The 13032-nt window shown below is 35.7% G+C and overlaps 1 protein-coding gene across 9 annotated transcripts in view; it reads right to left on the reverse strand.

Moving 5' to 3' along the window:
* The window catches only part of TSPAN12 (tetraspanin 12), a 71160-nt gene that overhangs the window by 19561 nt on the left and 38567 nt on the right, over positions 1-13032 (reverse strand). For 6 of the 9 annotated variants that reach the window (XM_063815547.1, XM_063815546.1, XM_063815545.1 and 3 more), the window contains 2 exons: positions 8978-9052; positions 3711-3818 (listed from right to left, as the gene is read on the reverse strand). In XM_063815547.1, the coding sequence (XP_063671617.1) occupies positions 3711-3818; positions 8978-9052 (183 nt within the window). The remainder of the gene's footprint in view (positions 1-3710; positions 3819-8977; positions 9053-13032) is intronic. The other 3 variants (XM_016958075.3, XM_063815549.1, XM_063815550.1) reach the window with 1 other exon arrangement.

Below are 13032 nucleotides of genomic sequence, written 5' to 3' on the forward strand. Positions count from 1 at the left end.
TTTTGTACCCAGAGCTATATCTGTCATCACCTAATGATATATGTACAGTCTATGTTGATGATAGAAATGTAGTAAATGAACACCATGGCTAACGATTGCATAATGGAAGTATTCTGAGTAATAATGCCCATAACACATAAAAACAAATCAGGCATGACTGAGACTCACTCCCTAACTGTAAGCTCATCTACAAGTGACTATACATAGCAACAGATTGAACATACACACTAACAAACCCAAGTAGGTGACACTTTAATCATTAAACCTCTAACCACCAAAGGCCAGTTAATCAAATTTTTCTATTGCCCAACATATTCAAATATTATATTAAAAGTTTCTGTAATCTTTGTAAAAACAGGTGTTGACCAAAGCCCACATCACAAAAAGTTAGCAGACATCGATTCCTCGGCTAGTAAAATATCCAAAAACTTTAAGAAATAAACATAGGTCTGGCCAACTGATGTTTATTCGACTGAGTAAGATTCTTGAAATAAATGTTCATATTCTATTACCATAATCTCAGAAGAAATGGTGTGTGTGCCTTTAGCTTGAATAAAATTGGATTTAAGAAAAACTATACTGACATTTTTACTTTTTTATCTTATTTCTCCAAAGATTAGCAAAAACTTTCTCTGATCAAGGTTTGGAAACACTGCTTAAGGACCTCTATAGATTAGATTCAGAACAATTAACTATGATGAATAATTTTCTGTCCTTGAGTGGAGAAGGAGGTTGCTCTTTCCCCTCTAGCCAGAAACAAGGACTATGGGCAGTCACTGAGAACTTTGCCAAGAGTGACTGGCTATGCAAATTATGCAGTCCAACAGATCAATCTATGTCCAGGTTTGACATTACATCATAAAATATCACAATCCCCCACCATTTCAAAATTTAACTAAAATTAATTTTGAAGAATTCCGAACTTCTCATGCAAAAGGAAACAATGAAAATACCACAAAGTATTTTGCATTGTTACACTGGCCTAAATGTCTGATTTTTAAACAGAAAAAAAAATCATCTTAAGAGTATTATAAATGACGAATTACTGAAAGCTATGGGTAATACTGAAATTTTGAGAAACTTAAAAAATACTTAATATATGTTTTTCCTTTTTAAACTTGCTCTCAAAGTCATGAGTATACTATAAACATCACAAATTTAGTCAATAATTTGACGTCACATATTTTACATAAGACATTAAATATCCTTAAATAATATATGTAGTATAAAGACTTCACTTCATAAAAATCATAAACAAGGAAAGGTTAACTTTCCAAGTCCATCTTTTTAAATTCTTGCACTCAAAGAAAATCCATTTGTCTCCTTTGCTAATGACATGAGTCCTTTCTGTGTTGATGACAGAACAGTTCTTGGAACTCTCTAACTCCATCCAGCAAGGAACAGCCTATTTATATGGCTTTGTCAGGAAATAAGATATTCTACATAAATGACTTTCTCAAATATAAGTATATAATGTTCTTTCTCATTATAAGTATACGATGCTCAGTGCTGAACTTACTTTTATTTTAGAAAGCATTTGTATATAATTGTCCTTCTTCAACAGAAGATAATGAATTTATTCTGAAACTTTTTCTGAAAACTCCTTTAAGTAAGCCCAACATCATATCAACATATTACTGTGGTCTACATCTCCTTGTCATTTTCCTGTCTACTTTAATATCATATTGTGAGACAGTACTACTCTTGCTAATGTGTCAAGCTCTAGAAAATACCATCCATTTTACATATGAGTAAACTGAGGCCTTTGACAGTCAAGTAGCTTGCTAAAGTTACAGGCCAGAGTGTGGCACAGTCTATTCCAAAGCCTATGCTCCAACTACTGTGTTAAAATAAATAAATAAACACATTTTTTAAAGTTAGTATTCTAAAAATGTATTAAACAAACGTCACTGGGGCTTAAGTGAGAGTCCGCTAAGTTGAGGTATGTGCATAGAATTGCATTGAATGAGGAGCAAAGGAGACTGGCACCCGATAAAGTTGATTTCTGCAATACAGGTTATTCTAGAATTGGGTCCCCCACCCAAATGCATATGTTGAAATTCTAACTCCCAGTACCTTAGAATGTGACTGTATTTGGAGATAGAGTTTATAGAGATTGTTGAGTTAAAATAAGGTCATTAGGGTGGGCCCTAATCCAGTATGACTGATGTACTTATTAGGAGAGGGTATTTAAATATATATATATATATTTAATATATATATGTCTTCCATATATATATATATATGGAAGACATAGTGAAGACACAGGGAGAAGATGGCCATCTGCAAGCAGTCATTGCAAACTAATATAAGGGATATAAGGGATTTTAAAAACTTCAGGTTCTCAGAGGTCTTCACCATCTCCATTTACATAAAATAGTCTTATGATAATGGAGGAGGAAACTTACCATGTAACAAATCTAAAAATAAGTGTGCTATCATTTGCAGTACTTGTACATTGTCCATCTAGGTGCAGCTTCCATCAGAAAAAAACTCACTTTGCTTTTTAACCTGGATTATCACTGTCTACATCACAAATTCCAGAAAATAACGAGCTCTGGGCAGCATCTACTCAGGACAGTAGCTGACATAACTTACTATAAATTTCCTAATGCTTATTTTCTCTTTGTGTTGTTTTTAGCACAAATATACAATAAATAAACAAAGTTAGGAAGCACTTAAATAAACAGGAAATCTGTGTTACAATGATAATTTTTACCATCTCAACAGTTGTACACAGCCAGATTTGGAGATTGTCCTGGACTTGAACCTCTGCCCATATCCAGGACAAAGTAAGTGAGCAGAGATCTTGCTATCTATCACGTAAGACACTAATTCTCAAATGCTTTGCGGCCTAGCACTAAGATAAATTAAAGGAAACTGAAATACTTATCCATCTGGGAATGTCACTTCAATCACAAGGAAACTGCTTGGAAGAAGAGCTTGGTTTGAAGCAAGATCAATGGTTAACTCCAAGTCACCAAATTTTAAACATCTGAATACAGTCCCCACTTGAGAAGATGGTTGGGTGCAGTGCTACATGGCGGTTAGGTAAGAAATGCTCAACGCACCTATACTTTGTAATGTTATTGTTAATAACCATAGGCTAAATGAAATCGCCTCATTTAATCTTCTTAACAACCTGAAGAGAGAGGTATTTTTATTATCACTATTTTAAAGGTGAGAAAACCAGGACTTAAGGGAGTTATGTAAATTATAGAAGCTCACTTAATAGCAAGCAGCACAGCTATGATTTTAACCAAGGTCTTTCTGAACAGATCATGCCATTAATGATATACCGACTTCAAAGTCCCAAATGAGAACAATCATTTTTTTTAAAACTAAAATTATGTTTTAAATATTGAGAGCTCTAAAAGTCATGAAAAAATCTATTTGTCTGGAACTTGGATATTTATCAAGTTAACTCTCATAAAAAGAAAACTTCACAATAATTTAGCAAAATGGCTTTTCAGATGTTCTTAAATATATGTGAACCATGTGAAATAAAGGGGAAATGGTATACATGGGAAGAAAAGCAGGCCATGAAGTTACCTAAGATATTTTTCAAGAAATAATTGCACCAGAGGTTACTGAATCACAGGCTTAATTTTTCAGCACAGAGGAAATTACCAAAGCTAAAGCTTTAAACATCTGGTTTGAAGGTGCACCACTTACTTCACTCTCTCTACCTCAGAAATTGTAGCACTTACCTCTCTCTGAAAAAAATTCCAAGCATGAGTAAGCCACCGATATCTAGGTAATCCATAATTTGTCATCCTGGCTTTCAAAGTGACCATATCTGACCATTGTACTGGAACCTGGTGATAAAAAGCAAAATATCAACAGCTGTAACTCACACACAGACACAGATTCACACACACACACACACACACACGTACACACACATACTCGGAATGTCTTATAATTGACAAATACTATTTTAAATTTATATTTGCTCATGGCCTAAATTTAGCTCAGAGTATTCAATGTAGTTATTGGACAATCTCAATGTATAGATTTTTGTGATAAATGAAGAGGTATTTTGTACTAAGGAAAAAAATGAGAAATCACTTTAATGCTCAAGGAAATCACAAACAAGTAATTAACTGTACATCCCACAGACATACTGAAGACTTTCACATAACAAATAACCTCTGCAGAGAAATGTCCTTCATTTGATTTTAAAATGCTATGAAGTTGTTGCTCTTTGAAGCAACTGCAGATAATAGTACTAAAACAAAGAGGAAAGAATTAAGAAGGGAAAGAATTTGGCTCAACTCAAGCCTCACTCTGGGATAATTTTATCAACACTTTTTCAAAAGTTGTAATTAAGAGGTATGTTAGAATTTTAGAAAGAACAGTTCTCCACTTTTACACTGTTGGTGGGAATGTAAACTAGCACAACCACTATGGAAAACAGTGTGGAGATTCCTTAAAGAACTAAAAGTGGATCTACCATTTGATCCAGCAATCCCACTACTAGTTATCTACCCAGAGGAAAAGAAGTCATTATATGAAAAAGATACTTGCACACTCATGTTTATAGCAGCACATTTCGCAATTGTAAAAATGTGGAACCAGCCCAAGCCCATCAATCAATGAGTGGATAAAGAAAATATATATATCAGCTGGGCACGGTGGCTCACACCTGTAATCCCAGCACTTTGGGAGGCCAAGACGGGCAGATCACGAGGTCAGGAGATCGAGACCATCCTGGCTAACACAGTGAAACCCCGTCTCTACTAAAAATACAAAAAAAAATTAGCCAGTGTAGTGGCGGGTGCCTGTAGTCCCAGCTACTTGGGAGGCTGAGGCAGGAGAATGGTGTGAACCCGGAGGGCGAAGGTTGCAGTGAGCCGAGATCACGCCACTGCACTCCAGCCTGGGTGACAGAGCGAGACTCGGTCTCAAAAAAAAAAAAAAGAAAGAAAAGAAAAGAAAAAATATATACCATGGAATACTATTCAGCCATAAAAAGGAAAAAAATAATGGCATTCACAGCAACCTGGATGGAATTGCAGACCAATATTCTAAGTGAAGTAACTCAGGAATGGAAAACTAAGCATCATATGTTCTCACTCGTATGTGGGAGCTAAGCTGTAAGACACAAAGCCATAAGAATAATACAATGGACTTTGGGGACTCGGGAGGAAGGATGGGAGGGGGACGAGGGATAAAAGACTACACATTGGGTACAGTGTACACTGCTCAGGTGATGGATGCACGAAAATCTCAGAAATCACCACTAAAGAACTTATTAATGTAATCAAATACCACCTGTTCCCCAAAAACCTATTGAAATAAAAAAATTAAAAATAATTTAAAAAGAAAGAACGGTTCTTAAAGTAAAGCATTTTTGTGCTTCTATTCTCCAATCACCTAGCACCATGTCTATTACAGAGTATTTAATCATGACAGAGCTTTAGGTATACAGTACCACAGTCATTGTTGTAATACAATACAATACAACAGTCATTACTGGCCAGAAATCTGGTCAGTATATCAAGCTATGATTTTACTGCAGGGCCATGAGAAATTGAGGTATACAAATGCAAATCTCATTACACACACAGTATTAAGGCAACTCTGGGAAACTGGATGGACATTCCCATCTGATCTATGAAGTAATATAGACTGGGCTTAGTAAAGCAAGCTTGACATTCAACAAATAACACAAAGATAGAGAACCAAAAAGGAAAAAAGGGAGACATGAGCAAATAAGGCTCCAACAGAACTAGAGATTAGGATTATTATGAAATCTTATTTTTTAAGATAGTCATATCGATAGAAGCAGTTTCAAAATTCCTGACCACAGAAAATCTTCGTTTTTTTCTTTGTTAACTTTTTTTTTGATTACTTGGAAATACACAATAAAACATCCAAACACTTGGGCACACCTTTTTTTCCCCCAAATAATGGGCTAAACGGGTGTACTTTGTGTTCATATGCCTTCAACAAGGTTCAGGGAACTAGTCAAAGTTCAAGCTACTCACCATAAATTAGTATTATCTCATAACCTTTTGGGCATAAAATAAATGGAAGTGAAATAAATTATCTAGAAATGTACAATCTGAAACTCTATCACTGACAGATTTTATCTAGAGAAGGAATAATGAATAGAAGATGAGCAGTACAAAAAAAACCAGAAATAATGAGAAAACACATTATCTGATGTCAAGTTACTTGATTTAGTTAATATATCAATTTTTTTAAACTTTACCTTCTAAAATAAATACAGGTTGTTTCCTTATTGTGACCACTATCAATCTGAGACCAAATGTGGAAGAAAACAGAGGAGACCACTGAGGTTCTGGCACAAATACTGAGGTCTGGTCATAAAGTAACACACAGGTTGATTGGTTCCTTGCATGGAACAGCTAAAAGCACAAAGCCCATTCTATGTAAAGGCTGGGTTCTGCAAAATTTGGCAGATAATAAACTTTAATGGTACTTTTCATTCATACTGCAATTAGTGCAAAAGCAATAAAAAACCTGACAAACTTTTTTTAAAGAACTGCTTTTACACTTCACTTTTAAACAGCCCTTGCTCCATCCTGGTGATGTAATGGGAAAGATTTATGAAAGCAAAACAGTGATGTGTGCCCTCAACTGGAATGGCAGTGGGCACCTATTTAACACTGCAGGACTCAGGAGCTATTTGCAGATGGCCTCTTAACAGAATAGAAGAAAGTGTCTAAACAAGAATACATTCATTTCAATTTCCTCATATTTCTTAGAATTACTTTAAAATCAAAACATTTCATTTCAAACATGTTAAGTTAATTCATTTTGAACTTGCTGTATCTTAGAAGATTTACCAAATATTGGTATGGCATATATACTCTAATGCCCATGTTTAAAATCCACAAGAAAGTAAACCAATTGCTAAAACCCTTTTAATTACCAAACAGAACACAATAAAAAGCTGACGTAACAGGATCCAGAACTAATGATAAGATGTACTCTCTATGGCTTAAATGTCAAGGAGACACATTTATCATTTGAAAACAGAAAAAAATAAGAGAGACAATCTCTTGACCAGTAAACCACAGAAACCGATTCCCTGGAGTCAAGTACTTTTTCACTCCCCTAATAAAGTTTCCAGAGACAGGGAGAAAATATGTTTTTCAAAGACAGCAAACAAATTCCTATATTAATGGGAGATTTCATGTTGTTAAAAGCTCTTAACTTTGTATTAAACTAGTTAGAATCTGAGCTAACTTTTCACCTTTTCAGGAACTCTCTCTACTTACTTAGTGCCGTTGTACATTGGAAGCATGAGTGTCTTCACAGAGATACATATGTGTGAGTGTGCCAAAGCACCACTGACATGTAAACTGGAGTGTGCAGAGTAGCCACTAGTCTGTGGTTACTACTTAGTATTCAAAACAGTCTTGAAGCACAATAGTAGATTCACCAAAGAATCTTTGAAGACTACATCAGCACCAGAAATGACTTCTATTTTACTGTTCAATTGCCAAATGACTCTCTTCGCTCTGAAACAAAGACAATATAATCTTTCTCTCTTCTGGAGAGTTACTACACTTTAAAATGTTGAAGATGCACCAGGGAACTTGTCACAGATGCAAATGCCCAGTCCTTGCCCGTTCCTCCCTGCCTTCCCCTCCATTCTGATTGAGCACATCTGGGCTGGAGCCCAATAACGCATATTTTTAAGAATCATCCTGGGTGGCTCCTACTGCAGATGGCCCAAGAACTACATATGGAAAATAACCATTTTACTAAAACAGAATTACTCTACAAAGTTTGTGGGGAAAAAGTCTGGCCTCCCTCCATGAAAACAACCAGCATTTACAGATATGCAAAAGCGTTCGACATCACATCACTAGCAGTAAATGCACTAATTTCCCTCAATGAAGTAAGCAAATGTTAATGAGTAATAATACCCAGTGAGTGCAAGGGTGAAGTGCAAGTGGTAAGCCAAACATGACTAGTAAAAATCTTAAGACTGATAAAAGTTATGCTCGTTTATGCTAGCTATAAAAGTTGTCCCAACCATTTCAACTGCTGAAATAAAAGATAAAAAAATGATGAATAGCTATTTTCAAGTAGCCAAGTGTGGAACTGTGAGAGTGTTTCTAGATCGTGCCAAACACACAGCAACTCTTCAAATACACCTCTTACTTAAGGTGGAAAATGATTCTGCCTGTCGCAAACAGGAGATGTAGGCTTCCTAGTCATCTGTTCACTATTGCAGTCAGCATTTTATAAGACTTTATGTAGGTGTTCAAGAATTTTCAAACCAATCATTTGTGAATGTGAATCTTTTCTATTATTAACTTCAAAATTGGTAAAATTATTTTAGAACATATACTATATTTAGTCTATGATACCCATGTTTAAGCAGCCTGTGGAATTAAAGACATATACAGAGTATACCAAATAAAATTTTACAAATTATGGTTTGGAAATGTGCTTTAGACACAGAAAAGAAAATGCTAGTTTTCAGAAGTATTGGGATTATTAACTGTTATCATGTAGCATAAACATTCAAATTAATAATCATGTACCTAAATTACTCTAAAGTATTGATATGGTTAGGCTTTGTGTCCCCACCCAAATCTCATCTTGAGTCATAATCCCCCTATCCCCACATATCAAGGGACAGACTAGGTGGAGGTAATTGAATCATGGGGCGGTTTCCCTCATGCTGTTCTTTTGATAGTGGGTGAGTTCCCAAGAGATCTGATGGTTTTATAAGGGGCTCTTCCCCCTTCGATCAACACTTCTCCTTCCTCCCGCCATGTGAAGAAGGTGTCTTGCTTCCTCTTCACCTTCTGCCATGATTGTAAGTTTCCTGAGGCCTCCCCAGCCATGCTGAACTGTGAGTTAATTTACAAATTACCCAGTCTTGGGCAGTTCTTTCATAGCGGAGTGAAAATGAACTAATACAAGTATCTAATTTAAAAGGCTGAACTGTTGTTTTAGATTGTGATTATATCTATTTTGAACTCACCATAAGTTCCTGTTCATATGTCCAAACGCCACAAGCCAGTTCTACACAGAAAATGACAAGCAAACTTCCAAAGTACTGTAGAAAAACAGAAAAGTATGCTGTTATAGTATCAGAATAAAATAGTCTCCTCAAAGACAGACTTGGTATTATGTTTACCTAGTGAACAAGAAAACAGAGGCAAGTTTTCATGAAGCCTCTCAGAAGCAGATGGGGAAATTATCAGCAAATTTAGAAATATCTGCAGATAACATTTAATATTCATCTCAGTGAGCCCTAATTTATTAGCCGTCTCCTGAGAAAAATCTTTTATAAATGCCACTAGTTTCATTAGGATAAATAAGAATTTACATGTTCTAGTTTGATAAACTTTAATCAAGTTCTCCAAGAAAGGGGACCTAATTCCTTTCAAAGTGGACGAGGTGAAGTCAACAAGTTCAATGCTCTGCACCATGAGCAGATTTTAACTCATTCTTCTAGGCAATGGGGGTTGGGGGGTTTCCTTTGCATTCTTGGAAAAAGCACAACATAGAACAAAATCTCAACTACTGTTGACACTTTCTATAGTAAGTTTCTATTATGGGGAAGGCACTTGGGATATATAAAAGAATATCAAAATTCTGATAAGGCATGCGCAGGCAAAAAAATAACACAAAGTTGAATATGGTGTCAAAAACAGAAATGGAGATAAAAATTCAAGATTCCTATGAAATAGAGAAATATGCAGTGTTCCAAAAGGTGAAGAGGATTGGAACAAAGAAGAGAAGAGAGAATACCAGGCAAATAAAAGCCATGAACAAGTGTGCAGAGTCAGCTGCAAAGTCAAGCAAAGAATCGGGGAACAGGAAACAGATCCATCTAGCTGGAGTGGGGTGGTCAGAAAGAGGAATGAGAAGAGATCAAAAGTGAAAGATGGACTGAAGCCAGATTATGGTGAACTTTAAATAATACACTAGTGAATTTTAAATCCATCATGTAGGCATTAAGGTAGCATCTTTCAAAGGTTCTGAATAGGGGAATGACATTATGAACTGATAAAATAAAGGCAAAGTTCTCAATGATTTGGAAAAAGGAAGGCTGAGGGGGATGGTGAAGATGCCTTAGAAGGCAGCACAAGAGGAGGCATGAAGTGAGCAGCTGAACTTAGATGGTAGCCTTGAAAATAGGCAGAAAAGAATCATTTTAAAAGGCATAGGAAAAGAAAATTGACAAGGCATTAGATTCATTGAATTTAGAATGGAGGAGAATGATGTATTTCACCAAAGCAGATAAATTGTCAGGGGTAAACAGCTCTGTGGGAAGATAAAAAATCTAATTTTATTTGATTAACATAAAAATGTTTATCTAAGTATCAGAAATGTAGATTCGGCTAAGCGTGGTGGCTCAGGCCTGTAATCTCAACGTTTGGGTTTTGGGAGGTGGGAGGGTCACTTGAGTCCAGGAATTCGAGACCAGCCTGGAAAATATAATGAGACCCCATATCTACAAAAAGAAAAAAAGAAGAAGAAAAGAAAATTAGCCAGGCATGGTGGTATGTGTTTGTAATCCTAACACTTTGGGAGGCTGAGGTGGGAGGATCACTTGAGCCCAGGAGATTGAGGCTGTAGTGAGCAATGATCATGCCACAGCACTTCAGCCTCGGGGACAGAGAGAGAACCTGTCTCAAAAAAAAAGTGTAGATTTGAAGCCCACATAGCCGAGGGTGGAATTGAAAACCATTATTATGATTAGAAAAAAACAGCAACTTTTGGATAGTGCTGTTTATCAAGTACTTTCACAATTAATTCACTCAAGAATCCTGTGAAACAGATAAGGCTACCTCATTTTACAAACAAGAAAATTAACACAAACAGCAGATAATGTGACTTCCACAAGAATGTGCATAATGAATTTGAGAGGACTGGATCACTGTAGCTGTGTTCCTGTGTCATACCTTGCCCAGTTGTGGTGGCAATTTTACAGAGGCAAGCAGCAAAAATATGAGAAAGAATGAGCTCTCTGAAAATCATCCTACTAATTTTAGCAGGAATAAAACTTCATTGCAATTATGAATATTCCATTCTATTTACAGTGGGAGGTCAGGGTGGGAGTACCAGGTAGTGACGATTTGCGAATATCCTCCTTCACTGGACTGAAAGCTCCACTAAGGGCAGGTACATTCTTGCATTCCTCATCACATAATAGGTGTTCAACGAGTATTTGTTAAGTAAAAGAATAAATGCAAACAAAGCAGAAAGGTATGATAGTGAGTAGGACTGGGAGCTACCTTGGACTGGGTGATCAGGGAAGGTCTTTTGATAAAGGTGATCTTTAAAATGAGTCAGCACAGACAAGAAAGAAGCAATGCTGTTAAGACTTCAGAAAAAAGCAATCCAGGAAGAGGAAATACCAAGTGTGATGTGGCCTTACATGGTGAGCTAGCTAGTTAAAAACTCAATGGTAACTGGCACACAGAAAGAGTGGGAGGGGTACAGGGTATGCAAGTAGACGTTATGATGTGCCAAGAAACAGATCATACTGAGCCATGGAAAGGATTTTGGATTTTATTCTATGGGTAATGCAAATCCATTAGCAGGTGGCGTGATCTAATGTACATTATAAAAACATAATTCTGGCAATTTTGTGAAAAAATGACCTGTAGAAAAGCAAGGTGTGATGAATCTAATAAAAGATTGCAGAAGTAGAATGAAGGCAAGAAAATGGAAAAAGTGGACTGAATTAGAATTGTGAGCCATTAGCATTCAAACTTAAAGTTTCTTTGTTCATAATATTTGCTAATTAAAGGGGGAGTGGAGTATAAGATATAGAAGATGGGGCTGATTTTTACTACCATAACATACCTCCTATGATTTAAAAATATAAATCATTACTGTTAGTTTTAATCTGCTTCCTTCATATTTCTTTCATATAAAAAATAAAGAATATATAACTGCATAATCTCTCAGACAATAACACAGCTTCAAAATAAGTGTTGGTTCAAAGGATAAAGTAGTATTTTGTTAAGGGGCTCTCATTTTGTAAGCTACTTTTATTTTTGGCATACATAGTATTCATGGTCAGCTTTAATATACTCAGATATCATTTCAAAGTATTGTTATTTCTAGGCCTTACTTTAAAGATTTCAGCCTTAAAAGTATGATTAGAAGAAATTTCGTGAGCATAGTACTTCAAGCCAATTTTTATCCGACCTTTCTTTAATGCTTTACTTAAGAGATTTCCAGACATAAAAAATATTATATTTGCATCTTATGTTACAAAGAGACCAAATGTTCAGTAACTACATACTGGATCACTTTTCTAATCTTTGATAAGAAAAGACCCTTAGAGACAGTGAGACTCCACAGAAAAATTAAACTATGAGACATTTTTTGCTCTCTCAGATTCTTAACCTAAATTTGTTTCATATTTGATATCTGGCTACAATGAAAACCAAAGCATCCCTGAAAAGGCAAGATATGTTTATCAATAAAACATGGACATGGATGATGATTATAAAGAAAACAGGAAATGCCCTGACTTTGCCTTGAGGATAACCATGTAAATTTCTTGACCGGTTTTATAACCTTTTAAATCGTACTTGAATATTCTCTCATTTTCTGCCTCCTGAAGTCATTAATCAGTTTGCAAATGTAGCCCATGATTGGTGGGGAGGGGCTAAGTTTCCTATGAGCTAGACACCCTTAACTCTGGGAATACTCCAAAATGACTGTATCTTTCAGATTTCCAATGGTTTCACATGATGCCAGTTCTCCCATACAAAATAATTTTTTTTCTTTATTCCACTAACACTCAGGAACACTGATTTGTTTGACTTTGAGGTTGAAAAGACAAGTTTCACCAACATTATAACACTTTCTTGGAATAAATTAAATTTAAAATTTGATTCAAATAAAATATTTTTAAAATGATGTTGCAGCTTCATGGTCAGCTGTCTTTTCTTTGTTGTTATTGCTGTAGCCTGAAACATCTAGTCTTCTAATTCCACGGAAAACATTAAATGTCAAATTCATCCTTAATACAGGATAAAGAGACCATCTGCATCTACCCCTAAATTTTCT

Source organism: Pan troglodytes, chromosome 6 (genome assembly GCF_028858775.2).
Source record: "Pan troglodytes isolate AG18354 chromosome 6, NHGRI_mPanTro3-v2.0_pri, whole genome shotgun sequence".
Classification (NCBI taxonomy): domain Eukaryota; kingdom Metazoa; phylum Chordata; class Mammalia; order Primates; family Hominidae; genus Pan; species Pan troglodytes.